General features: G+C 36.0%; 5 protein-coding genes across 6 annotated transcripts; 2 read left to right on the top strand and 3 right to left on the bottom strand.

Annotated features, from left to right (window-relative positions):
- Positions 1 to 430: 430 nt before the first annotated feature.
- On the bottom strand, positions 431 to 1,438 carry LOC130747431 (uncharacterized). The gene has a single exon (XM_057600370.1). It carries the CDS (start codon positions 1,304 to 1,306, stop codon positions 884 to 886), a length of 423 nt encoding a protein of 140 aa, XP_057456353.1. The 5' UTR covers positions 1,307 to 1,438; the 3' UTR covers positions 431 to 883.
- A 5,128-nt stretch (positions 1,439 to 6,566) lies between these two features.
- LOC130743030 (protein VACUOLELESS GAMETOPHYTES) lies at positions 6,567 to 8,365 on the bottom strand. Its single transcript, XM_057595135.1, has 2 exons — positions 7,729 to 8,365; positions 6,567 to 7,414 (listed from the first exon to the last, which is right to left on the bottom strand). Exons 1-2 carry the CDS (start codon positions 7,955 to 7,957, stop codon positions 6,921 to 6,923), a joined length of 723 nt encoding a protein of 240 aa, XP_057451118.1. The 5' UTR covers positions 7,958 to 8,365; the 3' UTR covers positions 6,567 to 6,920.
- A 4,256-nt stretch (positions 8,366 to 12,621) lies between these two features.
- LOC130747430 (pentatricopeptide repeat-containing protein At2g15980) lies at positions 12,622 to 15,444 on the top strand. The gene is made up of 2 exons (XM_057600369.1): positions 12,622 to 14,439; positions 14,908 to 15,444. The coding sequence occupies exon 1, from the start codon at positions 12,706 to 12,708 to the stop codon at positions 14,176 to 14,178; it is 1,473 nt and encodes a 490-aa protein (XP_057456352.1). The 5' UTR covers positions 12,622 to 12,705; the 3' UTR covers positions 14,179 to 14,439; positions 14,908 to 15,444.
- A 5,151-nt stretch (positions 15,445 to 20,595) lies between these two features.
- LOC130747427 (pentatricopeptide repeat-containing protein At5g39710-like) lies at positions 20,596 to 22,447 on the top strand. The gene is made up of 2 exons (XM_057600364.1): positions 20,596 to 21,031; positions 21,222 to 22,447. The coding sequence occupies exon 2, from the start codon at positions 21,253 to 21,255 to the stop codon at positions 22,156 to 22,158; it is 906 nt and encodes a 301-aa protein (XP_057456347.1). The 5' UTR covers positions 20,596 to 21,031; positions 21,222 to 21,252; the 3' UTR covers positions 22,159 to 22,447.
- Positions 22,448 to 23,506: 1,059 nt separating this feature from the next.
- Positions 23,507 to 26,308, bottom strand: LOC130747428 (CASP-like protein 5C1). Of its 2 annotated transcripts, none has more exons than XM_057600366.1 (4): positions 25,360 to 26,308; positions 25,050 to 25,284; positions 24,584 to 24,716; positions 23,507 to 24,350 (listed from the first exon to the last, which is right to left on the bottom strand). In XM_057600366.1, the coding sequence occupies exons 2-4, from the start codon at positions 25,178 to 25,180 to the stop codon at positions 24,156 to 24,158; spliced, it is 459 nt and encodes a 152-aa protein (XP_057456349.1). In that variant the 5' UTR covers positions 25,181 to 25,284; positions 25,360 to 26,308; the 3' UTR covers positions 23,507 to 24,155. The 2 variants fall into 2 exon arrangements, with proteins under 2 accessions (XP_057456349.1, XP_057456350.1); XM_057600367.1 differs by having other exon boundaries at positions 25,050 to 25,278; positions 25,360 to 26,307.
- Positions 26,309 to 26,342: the final 34 nt, after the last annotated feature.

Below are 26,342 nucleotides of genomic sequence, written 5' to 3'. Positions count from 1 at the left end.
TCTATTTTCATATCACATCACATCATATATATTATATCTATCATTTACTTCTCCGATGATGATTAGGAAGTTACTATCACTTTTAACGCGTTCAAAGTGGAAAGGAGAAAAACAAATTAACTTTCACTTTATAATGGTAAAAAACAACTACTTAAAATGGTGTCTCCCAAACACTATTCATTGGAGAACTAGAGATCATTGAGTATATAAAATTATAAATTCCACAACTGTTGGTTGTTTGATTAAGCACCCATATTCTTTACATTTTAACTCCTCCATTTATTTGAATTATTTTGAGAATATTCATGTTGATTCCAAAGTTTAGATTATCCCATTAAGTCACCGTGAATCTAATCATCGTTGAAACACTTTTACAGACTGCAAAGTGCTAACATACGACTGCTCAGTGATATCAAGATAAATACGGACAGACATAATCGTTGCTAGTTATATAAACTTGGTCAATAAGCAACTGAAACATAATCATTTAAAAAATGAAAAAATTATTTGGCAGAAATGCTCAATAACTTAGGCTATAGAGTACAAATCAAGTTTTGCTAGTACTTCTACAATGTTGTGTACTCCATAGCATGAATCTGGTCTCCATTCCCCTAATTCCTTTGCTCATGTCAATCTACAACTGTTTTAAATTGGGGTCTGCATCACGGCCGCAACTTAAACTTAAAGCGTTTGGAGTTTCCGCATTGCCATCATGACCACAATTGCAGCCGCTTCAACTCGTATTTGTTGCAACTACAATTTAAAACCCTTTAACACCGAAGGCTAATTTCTTTTACAAAAATAGAGCTTGACTTCGACATCATCGAGGAGCTTTTACATGGTGGATTAATATACATGCATCAAGCTCGAAACAGTTCAAATTTCAATGGGAATATCCCAGAGAAACGTTTGAATGAACAGGGTGTGTTTTGAAATTTATCTGAGGAACAGAGGAGGAAGGTTCAAAGACAGAGGAGGAATGAGCAAGAGCTGCATTAGCCTTAATGGCTAGTGCGCACAAATCCTCCAGAGAAAGTGGCAAACGGGATTTGGAACGTGGAACAAGAAAATAGATATGGTTCAATTGAAGCTCTTCATTTGGAACCACAGGGGTCATTGGTGAGCCAACATACATAGATTCTGAGCTGCAGAGGAAGTGGTTTGGGTTCTGAGACAGAACATGCCATGCTTTCACAGGCTCCTTCAGTTGTTGCAGCTTTCCATCGAAGTGAACTATGTTCACAGTGGATTGCATACCATGGTTTCCACCTTTGCCTGCATATTGAGTTGATGCACAAATACCCATATGGATGATTGTTCTGTTCTGTGTTTGTTTACTAGTCTTTGTGTGATGGAGGGGGAATTAAGGTGAGTCAAAGTATGAAAAGATGCAGAAATTGTGAGTTTTGAATGGATTTTTAGGATGGTGAGGGAATTGGGGCGTGTATTTATAGCCAAAGAAAAGCAATCAAGTACGTGTATGAGTCAAGGAGACTTTTTGTTTCATTTTAATGTGAAAAACGAATGCAACGACGTAATGTGACTAGAAGGAATTAAAATATTGACTTTTCTGCATTCCCGGTTCCTTCCTTTTTAAGAACACATTCACCAAATAATAGTCTAAAATAAACCTGGAGCTGAGCTTTTTCTTAACAGTGGTTCATTTTAAAGAGCTGAAAAAACTACATTAGCTAATCTCATACTGTTTAGTGTGTGTTTAGTGTGTTGAAGGTGAAGTAAAAGATCAATTATGATTATCAATTATCAAGATACTTGATTAATTTCAAAAAAATCATCAAATAGTCAAATGTTAGATGTTAGTAATGTTAGTAAATTAGACATCATCAGGGTTCGAACCATGGACCATTCACTCTTTACCCTCTCAATCTCTTATGTCCCCTAGACGAGTCTTCTTGAGCTAACTTTTAAAGGACGAGTCTTACATGCTAGATGGCTGGCTAACGACACTTACATACCGAAAGAGTCTTCTTGTGGCATGAGGGCAATTACCTCGGCAGGGTTTTAGATTTTTAACAATATGCCATATTATGCACTCTACTCTTAAAATATTGAGTGCATAGTTGCTCCTATAAAATAATAAGTGACATGGATTTAATTATTTTTTTTTTTTGTAAAAAATGGGTTTTCACTTAGTCCACCTACCTACAGCCATATGAGAGATATAAAGAGATCATATCGAAATGAATGATATGATAGATAATATTATATTAAAAATGAGAAAGAGATAAGAAGAAAAAGTGAGTGAAGATATAATGAAGAGACATTGGTGTGTGAATCATGGGCGGACCCACTTTAAGGCTAGGTGCTAGTTTTTTTTTTTTTTTAATTTATATGCTTGACAAAGAAGTACCAAAAGAAATATGACAAAAGAAAAACCTCCTTCATGCACCTCCTATTTTTCGGCCTCCACCATTAGTGTAGTATAGATTATTGTCTTCCTATTGTATTTTCCCTGTTTTATTGTTCATGTTTCTTTACATTATTGTTATTTTCACTTTGTTTCTTTTGTTATATTTCGTTGTAAGACTAGTCTTTCTTGGACTGTAAACTCTTCTATTTCCAAGAGAAATTTTCTCTCATGGTTTAATCAATAATATTTATCTTTTTTCGAAAAAAAATATTTTCAACATATTTTAGTCTATAATTTATTTTATGTTTAGTCACACTGATATATAAGGTCTGGATCCTCCTCTGGTGTGAATATATCAAATTTGTTGTATTTTTGTAACAAGTTCAAACTTAATATTCTTGAGATGCATTTTACGCAATATCGATAGATTCATAACTTAGGCATGTTTGATTGCAGTTTTAATTTTCAGTTTTTAAAACAGTTTTTAGAAACAATTTTTAAAAACTGTTTTCAGAGGAAGAAAACAGTTTGAATAACATGTTTTCCAACATTCAGAAAGCTGATATCTGAAAAATAAAAAGTGAAACTGAAAACATCTTTTAGCTGTTTTGATTTTTTTTTAAAAAAACTGAAAATTATAACTATTTTCAAAAACAATTTTTGAAAACATGTCGTAAGAAACAGATTTTCAGTTTTAAAAACTGAAAACTGTTTTAAAAACTACAAACAAACAGGCCTTAGTACTCTTTTCCATTTTTTCCTCCGTCAAGAGTACAAAGTTCTCATAATCTTACCCCAACTTCTTTATATGGAGAATTGTTTGCCTAGTCATGTTTTTTGAAACGGAGACTAGACTAAAATGACCTTATCTTAAAAAGTTGAAAAGTCATTTGCCAAGTTTTGAAATGTAGGGAATAAAATCAAAGGACCCATATATTATAGGGGAAAAAACATATTTAAACCTAAAAACATATCAGTTAAATATATTTTTAGTTTGTGTAAAACATAAAGGAATTGGATTTTGTCTCTCCAAAAACATTTATACCTTTTAGCCTCTAACGTATTAATGAAACACGTGAAATTAGTCTATGTTGTACATTTTGTAGCGCTTATTGTGTATTAGTGAGATTTTTATCATCCATAAAATATGTTAGCGGCGGTTTAAACCCAACAAAAATATACAATGATGACTAATTAGCCCAACTATTTCATTAACATTGGGATTGGAAGTTAAAAATATTGGAGAATCAAATCCAATTGAACTTATTTTACAGGAGCATATATATTTAAAAAAAAAATTAAGTAATTTTAGCCTTTCAAAATGAAAAATAATGGTTTAGATTTTGCATGAGAGAAGCTCTAGAGAATTCGACTGAAGAGTGGTGACGATCCATTTTGTTTGTGGTATCCTAAATTCTTCTGCTGTAGATCCCTAGACACAGGTTTCTGTTCCTTTTACAAATGGCAAACCATGAAATCATGGCAACCAAACGTAGCATATATTTGTCATAGAAGGCGAAGAAGTAAAACAACATCACTCTTCTTTCTCCTTTTTCCTTGCTGAAAAATTATAAAAAAATATAAGATTGTTGGTTTATGTTGCATTCAAGTGAAATTATTAATATTTTTCTTTTTGTCCAATTCAAATACATACGTAAATGTGAGGCCAACAGAGAAAGAGTTCTAAAAGTTCACGAAAATGGTTAATTTCGTTTTCAGAAGAACAGTGTAAAGAGCAGGTTGTAGTTGTTGGTATGGCCCCCAAAACAAAAACAAAAAGTTCAACAAGATTGAAGCGTGGCGGTGCATAAGGGTCCAATCCAGGAAGCAACCTTGAATTTTCGCGGCTCTTACTTAATTTATTTTCACATTACTTTGCAAGCAGCTTTACGTCAAGTTTTCTGTTCCACATTTGTATGTTCCATGATGTGGATCCAATCCCGAATCATATGTTAACTTTCCATACGTTAACTTTCCACATTCGAATCCCGACACTTTCATCATTCATCTCACTCAATTCTTAAGTCCCTTAACTCTTACCACTTGAGCTAACTATCGGAGACAGATAAATAAATACTTCTATTTGATTAATTTTTTTCGTAAAGTTATTTGTAATACTAAAGAAAACTTCATGGCAAGCAACAAATTTTATTTTATATTTTTGGTATTGGACTACATTTTTTTTAAGATCACTATCCGCGTTGGATATTGCGGAGTTTGTGAGCCACGAAACCAAGGCCTGAAAAAAGGTCCAAAATAGTGGGTTTGAGTGTGAAAACTGAAAATGACAATATGTTAGGGCCTGTTTGGTCTGTTGAGAATCAAGACTCATGTCAAATATAGGGATCGTTCTTATTTCTAGTAGTTTTCAATTTCAATTTCAAAAATGAAGCAGTTTTATTAGTAGTATGTTGGGTCTATAATGGCTGCAGGTGCAACACGCATCTGTTCTGTCCCATGATCTCCGGCCAGGAAACACATGAGCTTAATATTACTATAAATTTTTCTTTATCACCTGTATGAGTAACGAAATAATTTAATTTCTCTTTTTTCATTCTGTAATTAATTAAACCAAGGAAAAAATAAGTTAGGTCATTTTTTCACTCACTTTTTTCACTCTCTTTTTCTTTTATTTATAGCATATTAAACAACCTATATCTCTTCTCCTCTTGTCAAAGGGGTGCTCTAGGATGAGTGTTGTCTGATTGTAGTTGGCAGTGGAGGCAGAGGAGGAGCCAAGAGGAGACTTGGTGGTCCCGTGGCTGGTCACCCACTTTCTCAAACCCACTATTTTGGAACCCATGATATTATATGTGTTAGTATGCGGGACCTAACATCACTTCCCTTTATATGTTTTCACATTTTCACCTTATAAGGTTAAGAAAAAAAAACACAATAATAATCCCACATGTCTTTCTCCAATCCGATTGCATACACACTACTATTTATAAGTTTCATTTTCTATTTTTCTTCACTCTATTTTTTTTTTTTCAATTCAAAGATTTAAGATTCTATTATTATCTTTTAAGTATTCTTTTAGTCAAAGCACTTTTTTTTAATTGGATTGGAATAACACTTAACTATATTTGCAAATACATCTCCTAAGAGAATGAGTGTGAACTCGAACCCCTAACGTGTCAAACACGAAATTGTATCACACTCCACTTTTATCACACTCCATTCGACCATCCCTTTAAACTAAACAATATTTTTGCAAAAAAACTTAAATATTTATTATGATTTGGTTTAATCTTTTTCCATGTCTTTTTTTTAATTAGGGTTATCTTTTTCTTAATGTCATCCCTGTTTTACATTTTTAATTTTTAGGGGTTGTCTAAATAACCATAGTTAAAAATTGGGTTAAATCACCCTTTAATGAGATGTTCCAATAATATTATAACACATGTCTTTATAAATTCCAACTCATTTCATTATTTTTCTATTTTCATAATATTCATTTTAATAAATAACCTATTTACACATTAAACCAATAAATTTGGATAATAACATATGCATCCTTTTCTCTAAAAAAAAAAAACTAAGAACCCTAATCCGCTAACCCCAATTTCTTCCATTTTCTGGATCTGCTTTGTTCACTTGTGAGAAAAAAAGTAAATTGATATATGTTGAACAAACATTTCTCATCAATTGTCTGTTTATTTCATGGGAAGGCATCAAATAGATTGTAATGTTAAGTATTACTAATTGTCAGACAATTATACAGTGGAAAAATATTGATAAACCCAGGTATGGAAGATCAAGAGATTTAAGACAAATTTCGATCACTATCAATATTCATCATATATGGTTTAACCGTTTAAGCAATAAAAACACCAAATTAAAGTCTATAAGATCTATGTGAATTTTTTGCCTGTCATGTGAACGAAACATAAAATTAAAGCAGACATGGAAGAAACTGGGGATTTGGGTTCTTAGTTTTTTTTTTGAGAAAAGAATACATGTGTTATTATCCTAATTTATTGGTTTATTGTGTAAATAAGTTATTTATTAAAATGAATATTATGAAAATAGAACAATAAAAAAATTAACGAAATGAGTTGGAATTCATAAAGACAAGTGTTACAATATTATTGGAACACCTCATTAAAGAGTGATTTAACCCAATTTTTAACTAGGGTTATTTAGACAACCCCTTCTTTTAAACTAATTATATTTTTTCAAGTTCCAAATACTGCTTCAAAAAAAAAAAGTTCCAAATACTATTTATTGAGCATTGCTACATGTTACATATTGACCAATCAAATATGTTCGTTGGTGTTTGTCTCCATATAAATTGTACCACCGAGCATTTGGCCTATTCATGTTTGGGAGAGAAGTAATTCTCTACAAGAAGCAGTTTTTATTAAGGAGGAGAACTGGAGAAGTGACTTTGGAAGAATTAAAAGTAGATATGAACATCCCGGAAGTGGAACTAAAGAGTTACATAAACCCATCACATGTCTCAAGTACAGTCCTTAAACCACTAAATTTTATGTTTGGATACTCGTTGATACCATTACTCAAAGCACTCTGTCTCTGCACATCAAGCTCACGACATCAATGACCCAACAACACCTGCAATGAGAGCAGTAGGATCACCCAACACTGCAGATATCACAAACTGCACAGCCAACCCTGCAATCTCACAGCACTTCTTCACCTTCCCCTTACTTCTTCTGCTGTTATGTGCTGCATACAGAGTATTTTTTAGTCCAGGAACACTAGTCTCCACCACTTTATTCCTCCCTTTTCCTCCTGCAACATACACATGGTCCCAATTCTCCACCACCATCTCCCTCACACACGCCACATGCAGATTATAGCTCTTGCACTTCGACCTGTAACTCCAGCTCCGCCCTTTCCTCCCACACCGATGACACGGTGAGCTCACTTTCCGGTACAAGTACAGCTTCACCTCACCATCATCAAGCACCATTGGCAGCTTCGCGCAACACGGGTGGAGGTCGAACCCGCAGGACTTGCAGTGGTAGACAAAGCCGTTCACGTCCTTCTCGCACGCGTTGCAGTAACGTGGGATGTTACCTGGGCAGCGAAAATTTAACACATTAAGTAAAATTAACAATGCTTAATCAGAGGAGTCACTAAAAAAATACTAAAATAACATCTATAACAATTGAATACTACTCCTATAAAGGAATTTTTTTTCAGTTGGAGGTGAATAGAAAAGACATAAATTTGTCTTATTAAAATACTTGAAGATTACATGAGTATAAATAGTGCAGAATAACAGAAAATATAAAAAAGATAAGAGAATAAATTTGAATTTGAAAATTAGTAACCAACTCATTGATCTGAGTACGTACTCATTTAATACACCAGGCTTGGTCCCTAGTTACCTGGGGGGGAAGACATGAATTGGAAGGAGCATTTGGTGTAGAAGGGGTGGACCAGAGTAGGGGAAGGTATGGCACATTGCATGTGAAGATCATAGTCACATATGCTGCATTTGTAACGCGATCCTATGCCGATTTCTTTGCAGCCATCACATTTGAAGGGGAATGCATTGTGCTCAAATCTGAGCTTGTGTTGGGGGTGGCTGAAGTGTGATATCTCACTGTATTTCATGGTTCTTCTGTATGTTGTGTCCTTCTGATGAGAATGTGCATTTTGCTGTCTAAGGGTAATTGTATTTATAAATGGAGGGCGTGTGATGTGGATTTGTGTTGGCTTGAAGGGCAATTACAGTGGTTTGGGATTGTTTTGGCTTATGGTTGAAGCGATTGGAAAGGAATTATACCTCCTCCTGAGATGGTGGTGATGATGGTAATAGAGAGTTCATGGGAGAATCACCACGTCAACGTGAAGGAAAAGAGCCAGACATAAGGCATATTGGGAAATGCCCCCACAAGAGAATATATACCATTGTTTCTTTTAATTTACTTTAGGTGATGTTCTTAACATGATAGATTGCTTCCATCAGCACAAGTTTTCATCTTTTGTACATGAAATTAGGAATTGATTTATGGTTAATTGGTTATCATATTACTGCAAATCATGCAGAACAAGCAAATAGAAAATGCAGGGGAATAACAGAGTTATATCACAGAATTTTTGCAGGGGTTATTTTTAGAAATGAGGTGTGTGGAAATCGGAGAATGTAATTAGTCTTGAGCTTGTTATATCTTGTTATAGGTCTTGAAATTTAGAAATATTACCAAATCTAGCGTGAGCTTGTTATATCTTAAGCTATAGGTCTTGAAATTTAGAAATTAGTATAAATGTGGATGTATCGTGGTTAAATACTTGGTAAGAGAGAATTTTGTCGCCCGTAGTAGTCTTTCACAGCTCAAATATGATTACCTCAACCGAGGATAAATGTGCTACAAACAAAAAAAATTACAAGAACAAAATGCATGTATCAATGAAGATTATGCTGAAATCTAGGAATTTTAAGATAACATTGCAATCTAGGAATTTCAATACCGAATAAGAACTAAGCATCTTTGAAGTTGAGTTGAAATGAATTTAAGTCTTTAACATTATTAGTGTCCTGATGATGTATAGATAACTTCATCATTTTATTCTCAGTTTTTAACCGGATAAAACTTCATGCAAACATCAATCTTAAACAAGCTAAGTGAGAGATAAAGAGAGATATAATGAGTGATATGTTAAGAAAATAAGAATATAGAAATATAAAATAAGTGAAAATGAGATGGAAGAGAAAATTAGGTGGGAATAAATCAAAGTGTCTAAAAATACAAAAAGAATGTAGGGCTTTGGATCTACATGTTTAATTGGATTTGTCTAATTGAAAGCTAAGGATGATAGAGAATACGTGCACACATCCTCCCTGCTGAAAGCTTTTGAAACAATGGAGGAGCAAGGGAATAAAGTCCTTAGCATAATTAGTAGTTTCTTACCTTCTAAGTTCTAATTTTTAGGTCCATTGGCTTTAGGAAATAAATTCTACCCTGATTTAACCTCTTATCCATTTGTATCTTCACCAAGATTGTCAATGAGTCAATGACCAATGATGAAGCCTGAGGAACTGATTCTTAGATAGACATTATACTTTATAGGCTTAATCCTCAAATTGATCCCTGTCTTTGTGTCACCGTCTGATCTAAGTCCCTCACCGGAAAAATTTGTGCAAAAGGTCCTCATCATTGGAAAACGTATGGAGCGACTCCTCGCCGGAGCCCGGAACTCCGGCGAGTGATGAAATGGCACGCTGACTGGGTTAAGTATGCTTATATGGATGTTTAAAATAAAAATAAAAAATTACAAATCAGGAAAATAAATTAATTTAAAAACCTAAAATTAATTTAAAAATCCAATTTCACCATAAATTTATTAAAGTTAAAAAAACAAAAACTCATTAACTATAATTAAAAACAACAAATTTTTTGTACCAAAAAAAAACAACAAATTTTTTTCCCAGAAAAATCGATCTGGAATGTTCTCACTCCAGAAACTCATCCCCAAATTTTTTCCAGAAGCCTCTCCCCTCATTCAGATCCTCTCATCTCAACTTCCTCATGGACATGCAATGCAATCTAACCCAACAACAACAATCGAACTCAGTTTCAATCGAACTCAATTTGGGGGTGATGAAAGGGTGAACCAAACCCTGGGCTTCCATCCAAGAGCCTTGCCCTTCCAGATCTGCGACCCAGATGGTTTCGTGGTTTCCCCTTCGTTGGGGTTTCTTGCCTCAACCCAGATCAGGCTTCAACACTGATCTTATATGGCAGCAATCGATCCTCCTCTCACCGTCTTCTTCATGAACCTTGCTTCACCGCCATCATCGTTTGCCTTCTCGGATCTCTGCTTTATTCCGGACCAAATCTGGGTTGGGGTTTTGATGGGCCTTGGTGATTGATTTTGGCTACTGATATGGTGGTGCGAATATATGGTTCAAGGGCTATCATGAAATACAATTTTGATCTCTTGAAAGATGAACGAGGACGTGTGCAGTGTGCAGGATTGATTCTGGTGATTTTGAATTTTGTACAATCCCCTGTACCTATCTTAAGCTATTCTTCTACCCTGCTGTACTAATTCTGTTTTCCCCATTGGTTCTGTATTAGATGGAGATGGTGATGAGATTAAGATGAAGGACATGGTGAAGATGAAGATGATTTCTATGAAGATGAAAATGAAGATAATTTAGGATTAGTTTGGGGAATTGATTTAGGATTATATTTATTAATTAGTTATATTTTTGTTAATTAAATTAAAATTTATGATGTGTTTATTTTTTTATTTTATTTTTAAAATTCCACATAGGCTTCATTTACACAGTCAGCGTGCTACATCATCACTCGTCGGAGCTCTGAGCTCCGGCGAGGACTGACTCCATACGTTTTTCAAAGATAGGGATTTATTTCACAAATTTTTCCGGTTAGGGACCTGGTTCAGACGGCGACACAAAGACAGGGACTAATTTGAGGATTAAGCCTACTTTATATATTACATGACAAGTTGGACCTTTTGGAATCATGAGATTTTCTTAGCAAAGCATTTACCATCATCAATTCATAAGGGCATCAACCAGAAGATGCAAAATGACTGCAATGTGATAATGTTTCATGTTTCATAGTGGCTGAAATAAGTGATTGTGGAGAACCTATGCTAATGCTATACCATTTCTCAATTATAATGCTTCTTGGAATGACAAATGTCAGAAGAATTAAGCAACCTAGTTGAACAATAAGATGACCAGATACTACTTTTATCCCTCCATTTATTCTTTAATTTTTTGACCATTTTTCTTTTTGTTTCTTTTAACACAAACAAACATGAGGAATCTTCAATGAGTCATCGGTTTGCACACTTTGTTCAATTCTTCTTCTGCTGCAGCAATTATAGAGTGCATGACATTAGTTAAAGTGAAAGTTTAATGTATTCTCTTTTGTGGTCTCCCTCATCAGTGCTGATCTTTGTTTTATCCTTGTCAAGAATCAAATTATTCTTCCAACTTCCCTCTCTTTGTCTTACAAAATACAAACTAAACCATCTTTAGCAGCTGCACTATAACTAAGTGCCTATTTGAATTTCCATTACATTTACCAAAATTCACATTCTTAATTCATGAGTTATGAATTTATATCAAAAGTACTTTTAAGTCATGCTAACATCAATCTAGGCACACCAAAGTGTAAGTTTGAACATTGAGATGTGAATAGAGTGTCCACAAAAAAAGTTTTGTTTACTTTTTTCGTCAAAATAAGTGTTAATGTCAGTTTGCACATATGTTCACAGAAATTTAAACATGATCTAATTTCACCCTAGAATCTACTTGCTAACGTAAATCCAAACAATCAAACTGCTTGTTAGGTTATTATAACATGAACGAACTTTCATCATAATCCATAAAAAAATTTAGTACAAATTTTACCTCGAAATGAACACTAAGGTCGGTTCGCACTTGTGTTAATGAATCTTTCATTACGTAACACATGATTACCTACAATAATTATTGAGTTTAATTTTGATGCACCGACGGTGTAAAGTTTTTTTACACCGTCAACCAATCAGATTTTAAGGATGTGACATGTCAATTAAATAAATTAAATGAAAAGAGAGATTTTCTCACATCCTTGAAATCTGATTGGTTGACGGTGTAAAAAAACTTTACACCGTCGGTGCATCAAACTTTTTCTCATAATTATTAGCAAAATGACCAATTTTACATGAGACCATATCACATTTTATTGTATTTCAAAAGTGTACTTTAACTTAGGGATGGCAATGGGTCGGGTAGGGTGCGGGTTTTGCCAAACCCAAACCCAAACCCGAAATCAAAAACCCACACCCGCACCCGCACCCGAACCCGAAATGGGTGGTGAACTTAAACCCACACCCGAACCCATTGGGTTTCGGGTTCACCCGACCCGTACCCACACCCGCACACAACCTCAAACAAACAGTTGAACTCGGAAACCCGACCTGAAAAAGACTGTGAAGAGAGCTATATTATGTAATGTAACATTGTAATTGCCATGTTACTGTTAAATTAATATGCAAGATGCTGCATATATTGTATTGCACAAGCAGAATACTTAGGTTTCACTTATACAGATCCGGGTTCGGGTAGGGTTCGGGTGCGGGTTTGGCCAAACCCAAACCCGAACCCGAAAGTGATCGGGTAAAACCCGAACCCGAACCCGAACCCATTTAACTCGGGTTTTCACCCAAGAAATCGGGTCGGGTCGGGTCGGGTGCCCATGGGTTCGGGCTTCTCTGCCATCCCTACTTTAACTGAAAAAACTAAATTGGCATCAATTGCAGACAAATTTTACCCTAAAAATTTGTTTTTCCCCCCAAACCAGACAAAACAGATTCACAAGCTATGGTGTGATTTGTCAATGGCGATTCAAGCTCAACTAGTTAAACAATTACCCCAAATTCTCAATCCCAAACCCTTATCCCTCTTCTTCTTCTCCTCTTCATGCTCCCAAAATCACCAAAGCGTGGTGGTAACAACCGCAGTTTCCATCCTCACCAATCAACGTTCCAAGTCCCGTTGGGGCTATCTCCGATCAGCGTGCTCCGACGGCATCAACCCCGATGAGTTTTCCGAAATCGCCCTCCACCTCAAGAACAAACCCCACCTCGCTCTGAGCTTCTTCCAATGGACCAAATCGGAATCCCTCTGCCGCCACAACCTCGCCTCTTACTCCACCATCATCCACCTCCTCGCACGTGGCCGCCTGAAATCACACGCCTCCGACGCCATCCGCACCGCCCTCCGCGCTCCCGACGACGACGAACACCGTTGTTCCGATTCCCCTCCTTTGAAACTCTTTGAGACGCTTGTCAAAACCTACCGAGAGTGTGACTCTGCTCCGTTCGTGTTCGATTTGTTGATCGAAGCATGTTTGGAATCGAAGAAGAGTGTTTCGCCTTCGATTGAAATTGTGAGAATGTTACTCTCACGCGGGATTAGCCCCAAAGTTAGCACGTTGAATTCTCTGATTTCTAGGGTTTGTAAAAGTCGAGGGGTGGATGCAGGGTACGCGATTTACCGGGAGTTTTTCCGGTTAGACGAGGAAAAAATGGAGATTTTGAAAAGGGGTTCTGGTTTTAGAGTGATCCCTAATGTGCATACTTATAATGCATTGATGCTGTGCTGTTATCAGGATGGTTTAGTGGAGAAGGTAGAGGAAATTTGGCATGAAATGGGTGAAATGGAGTGTGATCGCAATGCTTATAGCTATAGTGTGTTGATGGCTGCTCTTTGTGAACATGGGAGGATGGAGGATGCTGAGAAGTTGTGGGAAGAAATGAGAGAGGAGAAAATTGAGCCGGATGTAGTTAGTTATAATACCATGATTGGTGGGTTTTGTAAGGTTGGAGAGGTTGGAAGAGGTGAAGAATTTTTCAGAGAAATGGGATTGTCTGGTATTGAAGGTACAGCTTCAACTTATGAGCATCTTGTCAGGGGGTATTGTAATGTTAGGGATGTTGATTCGGCTGTTCTTGTTTATAAGGATATGTCTAGGAGGGATTTCAGGCCTGATGCTTCAACGCTTGACATGTTGATTGTGTTACTTTGTGATAAGGGAAAGGTTCAGGAAGCTCTGGAGTTTTTAAAGCATGGTGTTGGTAAATTTGATTTACATCCCTTGGAAAAGAGTTATGAGGCCTTGATAAAGGGGTTATGTTTTGAGGGGAGGATGGAAGAAGCATTGAAGCTTCAGGCAGATATGGTGGGAAAAGGGTTTCGACCTCATTCTGAAATATATGGCGCTTTTATTGATGGGTATATTAGACAAGGGAACGAAGAAATGGCTGGAGCTTTGAGGAAAGAAATGCTGCAATCTCAGATACAGAGCTAACAGAATATCTCCTGTTTGCCACTTAGGGTGAACATAATTAGTTTTTCATATAGGTTCTTGCTGGGTGAAAAAATGAACTGTATACTGATCTGTTGTTTATGTCTTCTGAATCTATTCACAATAACGGATTGAAGACAAGTCTGGTGAGCTTTTCTTGAAATTCTGACAATGATAATCAACGGTATTCCTGGTTGACGGATGCGGCATTTTTTTTTACCAGAGCTGAGTACAAATCAACCAATGCTAATGTGACACTCCAAGGTATTAGTACCAAACCCATAATAATTACCATATAGTTTGGACATGGATAATGAACACAAAAATCGACCCGTTAATTAACAGAAGAATCAACTAATTCACTTAAAATGGTTGTCTTCTCAACTTTAAGACGTGATCATATTTGAAGTAAAATTAAATATTTGTACTATTCTATAGAATAAGATGTGTGATAAGTTGAATGAACTCCAGGTTAGATGATTTATGAGTAGCTTATATATTAAAGCAAAGGTGTATTAGAGACATAGCACAATCATAATCTCAGGGAGAAGTAATCTTAGAAGATGAAGCCAGAAAAACCAAACCAACATATGTTAAAAGATGTTAAGTAGAAAGAGAGGAGGAAGAAGTCATGTATACGATGATTGATGTGATTGATAGAGGGCAAAAATAGTGTCCGGTTTTTTCTCATCAAATTGATGGTGATTTATTTTTATTGAACCACTCTTGCAGGCAAAGTCATAGTAGCATAGAGGATGACAAAGCAATTCTTGCACCGTAATCGATACTCCTATACTTCGGAAGATGAATTTAACTCAATGGGGGAGAATCGAAAGGGGGAGAGGAGGTGATAGAAATTACCAGAAAGCTGTGTATCTGTAGAATTCAACTCCCACAGACATGAAAACAAGTGTTAAAGATGAGAATGTGGTCCGGGCTATGATAGTGGGAGAGAATTTGTGACCAACTTGGTTCGAAGTGCAATGGCTGGTGGTAAAAGCCCAAGATGTAAGGCACTATTAGTGTCTTAAGAATGCCAACATCTCAGATATGCTATCTTTCCCTGACAGATTTTGATAGAATAATATTTTAAAGAGAGTTCTTAGTAATACCCATCAGCCAATCTTGATGCCATTAGGCTGTATCGTTTTGATTCATGTTTTATGTTTCTATCTATCAAATGTTATGTCATTATTCTCATCCTTTGTACTATATGAATCATGTAGTATTAATACACCAAGTGTAAAAGCAGTAACCTTTGTTGAGAGATGTCTCTGTCTAGCACAAGAAAGGAAAAATATTAAAAAGGTTTTGAACTGCACCGAAAAGGAACAAAGTGTTGAGGAAAAAGTTTTCTAGAAATGGATGTTTCTCATGTACATGAGGCAACCGATTAGGTGTGTTTTTTAAACTATCTTTGTTTTCCAAAGGATAGGATAATGTGCAGTTGAAAAAAAACATTATTCTTCATGTAGTACTGATTGGTATTTACTCTTTTCATTCATATTGTGACACTTACTCATGTATGGTTAGTTATCCAAACTATTTTTAGTTTTTGCTTTGTCAACATGGACCATTTGATGATTGAGATTGGGACTGTGAATAAGTAAAAGAAAAAACTTAGAAGAAAACTCTCATATATTGCCATGAGACTAATAGAATCACTTGTTATTGTTGGAAAAAAAAGTGAGTTTTTATTTGAACTATTTTTGTTTTTTATCTCTTTCCCTTTGTTTCTACTTTTAAATTGAAAATTTTTATGCAAATTTTAAAAGTGATTCGCCAAACCAAACAAAGGTTAGTTCTAAACCGGATTTTATGCAAACTAAATTTAATTCAAAACTAGGTAGTTCTGGATAGGCTTTTGTCCTTGGGAACACTTCAAATGACTGTTTTTGCATTCTCATGTGTAAATAATAATAATATTCCAACTTAATTGCACTGAAATCTTAATTTCTCCCCATTTCACTTCTGCAGAAAAGGAAGGCCGAGACAAGCAATGATCCTTCTGTTTCCAAGTGAGTTAATATGAGACGATGAGAGGCAGCAGAATTAGATCGAATAAGTTGTTATTGAATGTGGTCCAGAATTAGGCGCTTGCAACTTGAAAAATCTCAACCGATCGGTGAATATCATAGTTCAAAAACATCTATTCTCTATAGGGAGAGACCTAGCTTGGCTGCAACCCCAAGTTCATAGAATCAAGCCTTCTATCATTTGAAATAGAAATACAATAACCAAAAGAAATACAATAATTATAAAAGGAGTCAGCACATCTGCTCATAATGTTCAAATCACTCGGTTGGAATCAGCTTGGCTCTGCAAGAAAATAATAAAATAAGAAAGAAATTTTTTTTATCGGTACAAAATGCAGAGAAGGAATGCGACAATCTTCAATATGTTCGCCAATTCAACAAATTAGCCTTGGTGCAATAAGGAGGAAAGGAGAAAAAGGAAGATCCATCAAAAGCATATGAATGAATGTGTTTTTGATGCGCAAGTACATCCATGTGTGACACCATATGATTGACAAAGAGACATCAGAAGTAGTATCCCAACACCATATGAAATAAAGTGATGACAAAACCTTAAATAGAAAATCGACTGAATTCAAATTAGCATATTTTCACTTTAAGAGTCCTTTATGAGTGTGGTACATATGGATTATCCCACCATGTTAATTTAACAGTGTCAGTAACAACCTCCATTCAGTCCATTGAATCCATTATCAAATGGAAAAGAAAAAAACAACTTGTTTATTAATTGGGATTTGGAAGGAAAAAGAATGGACCATGAGCTAGTGTAGTCACATTGCACTCTTTCCTTCTCGAATCTTATGTCGTGAATCACAAGTGTAAGCCACAAAGAAATTTATTCTCATTCTTATTATGTTGCAAATGGATTAAATTAAATACATCTCATTTAAAAAGACAATCAAGAACTTTTTTTAATGGAAACTGCAATTATATTAAGCAAAAATAGGCATAGAAGTCATTACATCAGCATGAACCAAATCAATAACCTCAACTGGAACCTCTTCCAACCAAACCATGTCAGAATAATTGGATGATAACTCATGGAGCATAATTATAATTATAATTCGTTTCTAAAGTTAAATTCAGAAATCAGAAACATAATTTGGGAATATGATGTTAGTCCAAGATAATTCAAAACATTACATATTACATAAAACTTCCACAACCACAAACAATCATAACAATGCACAATCTTACATTTTAGGGCATACAAAACCCATATATACCACAAACATTCATAACCGTGCATAGCACGAGCTTATATACTAGTACCTATACAAGATGCTAAGGTTTTAGATAACTTGTTACGACCCTTCCATGGGCAAAGCATACCACGAGTTACAACACATTGAGGGTATATGAGAGAGTGAACACATGAACCCTGATGTTGTCAGGACGGGGGAGTTTCTACAATTGCATCATATATGTCCTCTAATAACACGATCAGGTCTCCTAAATATAATTCCTCTTTATATAAGTCACATTACCCTTCACTTATCTCACTAGCATTTCAAAACATGACTAGCTTTGCCCACACCACTCACTAACAAAATACCAATGGATCTCTCGCGCCGCCCAAGCTCCATTCAAGAGATTGACTTTTATTGTTGGGGTAGGTGCGAGAAAACTTCTTCCAAAACACAGTTCGGAATGATCCGCACTATATAAATGACATAAAAAAATTGATATTGAAAATGTAATAGTTATAAAACAAACAGTGAAACTCTCTCTCATTCCACTCCACTCCACTCCACTCCACTCCTCCCCTTCCTCAATCTAAACATACTCTAAGGGAAATCGGATATGTACCACTTTAACCAACCAACCATTGATATATTGTTTAGACTTTAGAAAGACTAAAGTTAAATCACTTATACTGATAAAATTACAAAGACTTAATAACACTTTTTGGTCCTTCACTTATCACGATTTGACAATTCTGGTCCCTCATGAAATCTATTAGCCTACTATATCCCTCACACTTACTAATTACTACAATTTTAGTTTTCCGTCAACTTCCATTCAATATTTACAGTTTTAATCCTTCAGCCGCCACCTCTTCCTCTCCCCTCACCTTCTATAACCTTTTCTTCTTCATGAACCCATCATTTTTCACTCCCCAACACCAAACTGAAGCCTTCACCATCGCTGGCCGGAACCACTACCCATGATCGTGGTGACTTCAACAGAGCCACCACCAAACCCATAAATCCACCACACCCCCAACAAACCCAACTACAAAAGATAGAGATGGAGGCGTGGAAGTCTCGACCTGAGTTCAAGAGGTTGATTTGGGTTCTTCTTTGCTTGTCAGTGGCTCGATCTAGGAACTTTTGGTTCTGTTCCTTGCTTTCTTCTTCTTCTTAACCAATGGCTTGATTTGGGCACTTATGGGTTCATTTGGATTGTTTGATGGTTCTAGGTTGAAGGAGGCTTGGCCGTTGTTAGGTCTTGGAGCGCTGGTTTGGGGGTTTAATCATTGAGGTTAGATTGAGCTTGCAGGTTGGTGGAGGGTTGAGGGTGGGGGTCGGGTTGAGTTTTTCTGTGGGGTGGGGGTTGGGTTTTTTTGTACAATTGATGATATAAGTTGGAAAAAAGGGAATAACAATTAATTATATGACATGGAAAAAAAGACAGGTGGAAAAGCTGACCGGATAAAAATTAAGGCACATGAGACAGAAACACGCTTTATCCTTAATTGGATTAAAAAAAAAATTGAAGGACTCAATTTGGTGCGAAAAATTTACAAGAATCAGGTATGATTCCTTTTACAATTATAGGGACCAAAAAAGTAGTTAAGCGTTATTTTTATCAATATTCATATTTTGTAGGTTTCTTCTTAGGGCCAAATCCTTACAAAATATTGCTCGGGTTGTTTGGGTTTTCTTGGACTAAAAGTGTTGTGAGTCGCTGTTTTCAGTCTCTGGCACCTTCGGACTCCGACGCCTTGGCTTGGCGGCGTCCGCCTCTTTTCCAATCCCAGCTCAGATGGCTATTTCTATTCTGAAACGGAATCCAGAGATCTGTTTGAAATATGGTGCCCTATACACGTTTTGCACTGAAATGGTAGGATGGCTGGATAAATGAAGTTGACGTGGAATTTAAAAAAAATAAAAAATATTACACATCATATAATTAACAAAATTAAACTTATTTCTATTTTTAACCCTAATTTAATTAACCAAATTTAATCCCCCAAACTTATTCTAATTCCCCCAAATTAATCCGATTTCCAATTGCATCAAAACAAATTAGGGTTCATATGTTCTTATTCTTCTTCTCCTTCCCATACCCCTTTGTCTCCGTGCCTCACCATCTTATGCCTCACACACTCTTCCACAACCCCATTTTTCTCCCATATCTCCAGCAACAAGAAGAACAACAAGCAAGATGAAGAAGAAGTAGACTTAGATGCAACAGAGGAAGAAGAACGAGTACAAACCCATGACCCAAATGATTTGGTTTACAAATTCTTCAAGACCCGCACTCTTGTTTCCTCTTAAGACCCTCAAACCGAAGGAAGATTGTCCCTTCAGAAGAACTGTCGCACATCGTGGCACCTTGCTTCGGCGACCACCGATCCTGTTGAAGAAGAAGCTGAAGTGGGTTTGGAAGATACCCTCTTGTTCGCTATCGGAACCCCACACATCTGGGAAGTACTGATTTGAGGATTAAGATTATTAAGTAAGTTATTGATTTGCACCTTTTCTGCAAAGTTAAGTTGTGAATCACATGTGACTGTTGTCCCATATGTAGTGTCTATACCTACCTATTGCTATATACTTGAAGTTATTTTCATGAAAAAAAGGTCGTGAGACCAATGAACCGATCCAAACCGTCCATCATCAATTTGGTTTGGTTTCAATTTATTTTTACTGAACCAAACTGAACTAATGAATTGTGATTGGATAAATTCTAGTTTTACTTTTAACCAATTCATACCGCCGCCAACACCCCTAATTTTGATCATTTCAATACTTTTGTTTGGATGTTGGCAAGAATGTAGCACATACATAAAGGTTAAATTGCATTTCGACCAAAAAAAAGTTAAATTGTATTGAAAAAAACATATTTATTTTCATATTTCACGATATAGAATGTGTTTTATCACTCTCCATTTATTAGTTTTGCAAGGCATTATTTGAAAAAAATTAATTAATGTATTTTTAAAACTTTAGGTGGACAAAAAGAAAAAAAAAAAATATATATATATATATATATAAACAATTTTTTTAACATAACCGTAACAATAACAATTAATAAGAAACTGAGATAGTAATTTATAGGTATCTAATATCTTATGGGGCATTAGGCCCATACAAAAGTGATAAGAAACTAAGTAGTAAGTACAATGAATCTCAAAGTATTTGTAGATCTTAACTACTAAAAAGTCTTAACCAGTCAACAACCTTTGACTGATTAGGGTTCACGCGGTTAAGATAATGCTGTCAGAGTGTCTAGATCTTATTCAATTTTAGTTTTGAACGAAACCCCAACCCAATGAAGTTCCTCCGTGCTTCATTCACCTTCACCCTCAAAACCCTTCGCCACCGCCACATGGTCCGAAACGCCGTGTCGCCGCCGAATGTTACCACACACAACGTCATGATCCGCCGCGGCTTCTCTTACACGTCTCTGATTGATTTGAATGATATGATTTATAGTGCCTCGGCTGGTACATTCAACCAGCTTGTTCATGAATATTGCGAAAACAAGGAGCTGGACAAGGCGATTCAAGTGAAGAAGGAGATGGTTCAGACTGACGGAAGCTTTTCATCTCTTCCGAGAGATGCTGTGGAGGGGTTTGTCGCCAGATGAGGGTACTTATTCTAGTTTGTTCAATGCTTATTTTAGTTTGATCAATGCTTATTGTCTTGGAGGTGAATTCAGTAAGGTTTCTAATTTGCATGATCAAATGATACACAATGGTGTTTTGCCTGATTTTGTTACCGGGTCGCCGTCTCTTGTTACATACAATGCACTTATTTATGGCTATTGCTTTTTGGGTAGGGTTGAGGAGGCTTTGGGGATTTTGAGGGGCATGCCTGAGATGGGTTTGTCGCCTGATGCTGTTAGTTATAACATTGTTATATCCGGGTTTTGCCGAATTCGGGAGCCGGGTAAGGCTTATGAATTGAAGATGGAGATGGATGAAAAGAGGATATTGAGGATGGAGGAAGTCGTGTATGAATCACTTATGCAAGGCCTGTCGGATGAGGATGCTTATTCTAGTTTGATGAATGATTATCTTGCTCAAGGTGACATGGAAAAGGCTTATATATTGGATCGTGAAATTGCACACGATGGTTATTTGTCAGAGTCTGTTACCGAAAGTGTGTTTATTAATGGACTTAGTAAGAAAGCTAGGACAAGAGAAGCTAAGGAGATTCTTTTGTCGATGATTTCTAATTCGTGTTTGTCTAAGACAACTCATACAACATATGATGCTCTCATAGAGAACTGCAGTAATAATGAATTTAAGAGTCTGGTAGAGCTTGTCAAAGGTTTCCGGATGAGGGGTTTAGTGAGTGAAGCAGCCAGAGCTCATGACACTATGCTTCACGGGAATCATAAGCCAGATGGAGGAGTTTATAATTTCTTAATTGTTGAACATTGTAGATGTAAAAATGTTGATAAGGCGTATAATATGTACACACGGATGGTGCATTATGGTTTTGTTCCTCATATGTTCTCTGTACTTGCTCTTATTAAAGCTCTACATCGTGCTAGAAGGTACAATGAGATGACTTGGGTAATTCGAAACACGTTGATGAGCTGTAATCTCTATGATTCTGAGCTACTTAAAGTACTTAATGAAATTGATGTCTACACATGTCAAATTGAAGCTCTTTTGGATGTGCTAGCTGAAATAGCCATGGATGGCCTATTACTTAATGGTGGAAATTGTTCATATGCTTCAGCAATGATAGACCCTGGATTCAAATAAAGGCTGGTTTGAGTAGTTATTTGTGTAATAAGTCAGTTTTTCTAACTGATTTGGGTAGTTATTTGTGTAATATTTCAGTTTTTGTAACTGACTTGTGTTGTTATTTGTGTAATAAGTCAGTTTTTGTATCTGACTTGGGTATTTATTTATCTCTTTATAAGAGATTGTTGGCAGATATAGAATTATTCATGAAATTTGGATCAGTTTAGGGAGAGACTAGCCTCTCGAATGCTAGACTGTTTGTTAACCGTTACAGTTTTATTCAAAAGAGAATTATATTCTTCTCTTACCTTCTGTCTGATCCAGTCTCTATATCACACAAGTACCTAATATCTTTGGTTTTGCTTGTTGAACTCTGTTACCATAAACCTTGAGCTGACTCTTCCAGCTTACATCTAGCATGCTTTGGCTTGGAGACTTGCAATATGGAAAGTTCTCCCTTGCTAGGAAAGCAATTTATCATCTTTTACGTCCTGGAACTCTACAGGCCCGTTTGGGTGAGCATTGGGAGCACCAAACGTGCGTTCCCAACGCTGAAATCCCACAGCTCCAAGAGATTTCTTCCTGCAGAACGTGCGTTGAAGAGCACTCCCACCGCTGAGGCAAACAGGCACCACAGCTATCAAAGACCTCCTTCTTAGATTTTTGTTTTTTGTTTTTTAAGTGTCAAGTATGAAGTAACTTGCTTTCAATCATCAGTAGAAATTGTTAGTTTTGTGTTTTTTTTTAAATCAAAAGGTCTTTCTTACTAAGTAATATGTTGTTTCTAGATTCAAATCATTCAGTTGGTACGCAACCTTTGGTTGCTGGCCCTTTGGTGTCTTTTATTGGATATATATAGGTCATTCTGCAGCTATAAAGAATCTTAGGTGAGTTTACTTTAATTTATCAATTTATGTTTTATCGTAAGAGTTTAGACTTTAGAATTTATATTTTCTTGAAATTCTGGTTGTAGTGAATCTCCTTTGACAGGTTCTGTAATTTTGGTTGAAAATATAGGAGGCTGTCGAATTTTTATAAAATTATGAGAAAATTGTTTGGAAAATATTTTTATGTGAAACAAGCTTGTCAGTAGTTTGTGCGCTGATTGCGACTTAGGATTCTAGGTCATGACAGATATTTTGCTGTCTTGTGCTGATGGTTCTGCTGCATGGGAATTTTATATCTGAATATGTGTGGAAAGTTGGAGGTTTATTGGATGATCATTCATTCTTTAATTAGAAAATAGGTGTTATAGATTCTTTTATTGATGCATGCAATCATGATGTAGCATCATCATCAGTTGAGCGTGTTTGCGCTGTTAATCATCTTCTTTTACAACACCTACCAACTAGTTTAGGCAAACAAAGTTGATTTATGAATACTAATGAAAGGAATACATTTCCAAATGATATATTCCATCTGGGAGGGTTCTATGGTGCTTTTTTCAATCGCAAAAAAGAAAGGAAGTCCCTTTTACATCTGAGGCCGGTTTAGTGATCAAAATGTAATACTGCTTGATTTGTTGTTGATTTCGTATATACATGTGACTTCCCTGCAAATTGACCACTTGTTGACTTGGTGTCAGGAGCCAGTAGGTAATGGTGAAAGACATGATTGGAGCCTAAACCTTCCAAGGTGAAAAGATTAGCAAACTGCAGAACTGCAGACAGTGATCTTCTTCATGAAACACAACAATGATATTCACTAGACTCCTTGAGTAACTGTCGCTTGAAGAGACTCTCTTCCCACCCCCTCTTCTAATTCTATTGTCCATGGACCACAGTATAAGTATTGGACATAGAAGTGTCTTCTTAAGTTGACATCCTTGTGCTCTTGTGTGCAGTATAACATTGAGCATCTCTGTACTCTAAACTTTCTCATTTACATGTTATGAGTTCTGTAATCATACATCATTCACAAAAAATGTTCCCTATGGTATATCATGCTAAATCGAAAAGAAAATTACAAATAAACAATGGTTAATCTAATATTTTCACAGGGGAATCAAATGAGAATCACAAAGAGGGTAATAGCCAAAGGTTAAAAAGAGAGGATGCCAAAGATAGAGACCATGTCAGGAAGGCCATAACTGCAGATATCCTGTACCTGCAGCAAAACTTTATAGGACAAAAAGACCCGTCGGAGTTCAGCAGGAGATCTACCACACTTGCTGTTGAGGAAGCTGCTGCTAATGTTAGGGTTGATAACACCTGTGTAACAAATAAACTTAAGAGTTACTAATACATGGTTGCCAGTATTGTGCATGTTTGGAAATCCTTAACCAATTCTAGAAAGAAATTTGTGTGAGTAGCTTTTAGATTCCAAAATTGATTCTGAGGGAACTGTGTATAGCTTCCAGATTCCAAAATTGATTCTGAGGAAAAAAAACTGATCCAAACATGCTACAAGTCAAATAATAGCACCGTGCAGAGAAATTACATACCCAGTCTCCCACAATGATAATCAACAGTATTCCTGGTTGACGAACGGGGCATTTTACCAGAGTTGAGTACCCATCAACCACTGCTAACGTGAAACTCCAAGGTATTACCAAACCCATAATTGTTACCAGAAAGCTTGACATGGATAATGAGCACAAAAATCAATCAGTTAATTAACAGAAGAATCAACAAATTCACTTAAATTGATGTTTGATCAGCTTCTATCATCTCCGGCGTAAAATTAAATATTCTTTTTACTATGCTATAGAATAAGACGTATGATCAGCTGAATGAACTACAGGTTAGATGATTTATGAGTAGCTTATATATTAAAAAAAGTGCATTAGAGACATAGCAGAATCTTATGGAGAAGTAATCTTAGAAGATCAAGCCAGAAAAACCAAACCAACACATGTTAATTTCATAAGATTAGAATTACAAAGGGGAAGATGAGGAAAAAGAAAATACCAGAAGGATGTGTAGCTGTAGAATTCAACTCCCAAAGACATGAAAAGAAGTGAGGCAGATGAGCATATGGTCTGGCCTAATCTCAGGCTCAAGCTGGCGCTGGTGCCTACTGAGCCAGGAAATTCATCCATGAAATTGTTGTATGGGGTTTACAGGGTACTATACCAATTCTACTTTTGGATTTTGCTCTTCCCTTGTGATATGCTGCTATCATAATTCTCTTTCAAGCCTGAATCTTTTCATGTAAAAGTTTAAAAACATGATCTATATATATGATATCAAGTCCCAAGATTCATGCTAAATTCCTTACCCTTTTTCCCCTGGTGCCAAGTGTCAAACAAGCTAAGCTAATGAATAGAAGAAGAAAATTCCTCTATGTAAGGAGCTTGCTTGGTTGCACTTTATGACAATGAAGGCATTTCTCTATCAAACAGAAGCTTCATGATAGGTTTCCAGAAAATTATTGTTAGGTGGAATTTGGAGATAGTACAAAGGCTTTTGTGGTCTGAATGATTGAGCAATGGCGTAGTTGTTTTAGTTTTGAAGATGGAGTTGACACATGGGGCTACTTAGTTTTCGGTGGCAAGTAATCACGCCGCTAAATAGATAAACTTTCTAGGCATAAATAGTATAGGGTGAAGTCCTCTAAATTTTTTCTGTTAATAGCAGAAACGTTTTTGCCTTCTCTACTCAAGGTGCAAATAGGCCTTTTGGTATGCAGAGAAGATTAAAATATTTTGAGATGAGATATATTCAAAGCTCAAAAAGTATGATAAAATATCGGTTCTTTTGCTAGATTTGATCCTCTTTTTGTTTCTTATTTATTTCTTCGTTCGTTTGTTTTTTTATATATTTCTTGTATGGATTTGAACGGTCGTTATTCATGCTAGGGACAGGACATGATAGCATCTGTCTAAAATGAATTCAGGAATTGAATGACTAGAAGCATATTATACACCACCAGTGCTTTTTCTAAAGAGGGAACTTGGATTGGCCACTTGTCACAACCGTATTGACCCCATTTTCATTGGAAAGTGATGTATCATGTTAAACAAATGGTAATGGAGAACCTAGAATGGTGTCGACGGTCGACTGTTAGTGTAAACCAGTACCAAGGGGGCGTTTGTTTCAAGGTTTGAGATCACATTCCCGGAGGAATATGATTACCGGGTATGTTATTTCTGGGTAAATTTTATAAATGTGTTTGGTAAGTATTTTGTATTCCTGGGAACATTTTAAAATTTTCTTAATTTAAAAATTAAAAAAACTTAAAAATAAAGGTAAAAATGATAA

The sequence above is a fragment of the Lotus japonicus genome, chromosome 3, assembly GCF_012489685.1.
Source record: "Lotus japonicus ecotype B-129 chromosome 3, LjGifu_v1.2".
NCBI lineage: Eukaryota > Viridiplantae > Streptophyta > Magnoliopsida > Fabales > Fabaceae > Lotus > Lotus japonicus.
Note: the sequence above shows the minus strand (reverse complement) of the source record. Positions and strands in the feature narration are given on the sequence as shown.

Bases quoted from the DNA above. Each gene is read 5' to 3' on its own strand.
- LOC130743030 (XM_057595135.1), bottom strand. From the start codon at position 7,957: ATGAAATACAGTGAGATATCACACTTCAGCCACCCCCAACACAAGCTC. The intron at 7,415-7,728 runs GTAACTAGGGAC...TTCGCTGCCCAG, and splicing joins ATTCATGTCTTCCCCCCCAG to GTAACATCCCACGTTACTGC.
- LOC130747431 (XM_057600370.1), bottom strand. From the start codon at position 1,306: ATGGGTATTTGTGCATCAACTCAATATGCAGGCAAAGGTGGAAACCAT.
- LOC130747427 (XM_057600364.1), top strand. From the start codon at position 21,253: ATGCCTGAGATGGGTTTGTCGCCTGATGCTGTTAGTTATAACATTGTT.
- LOC130747428 (XM_057600366.1), bottom strand. From the start codon at position 25,180: ATGGATGAATTTCCTGGCTCAGTAGGCACCAGCGCCAGCTTGAGCCTG. The intron at 24,717-25,049 runs GTATTTTCTTTT...ATCCATGTCAAG, and splicing joins TACAGCTACACATCCTTCTG to CTTTCTGGTAACAATTATGG. The intron at 24,351-24,583 runs GTATGTAATTTC...TTTGTTACACAG, and splicing joins TTATCATTGTGGGAGACTGG to GTGTTATCAACCCTAACATT.
- LOC130747430 (XM_057600369.1), top strand. From the start codon at position 12,706: ATGGCGATTCAAGCTCAACTAGTTAAACAATTACCCCAAATTCTCAAT.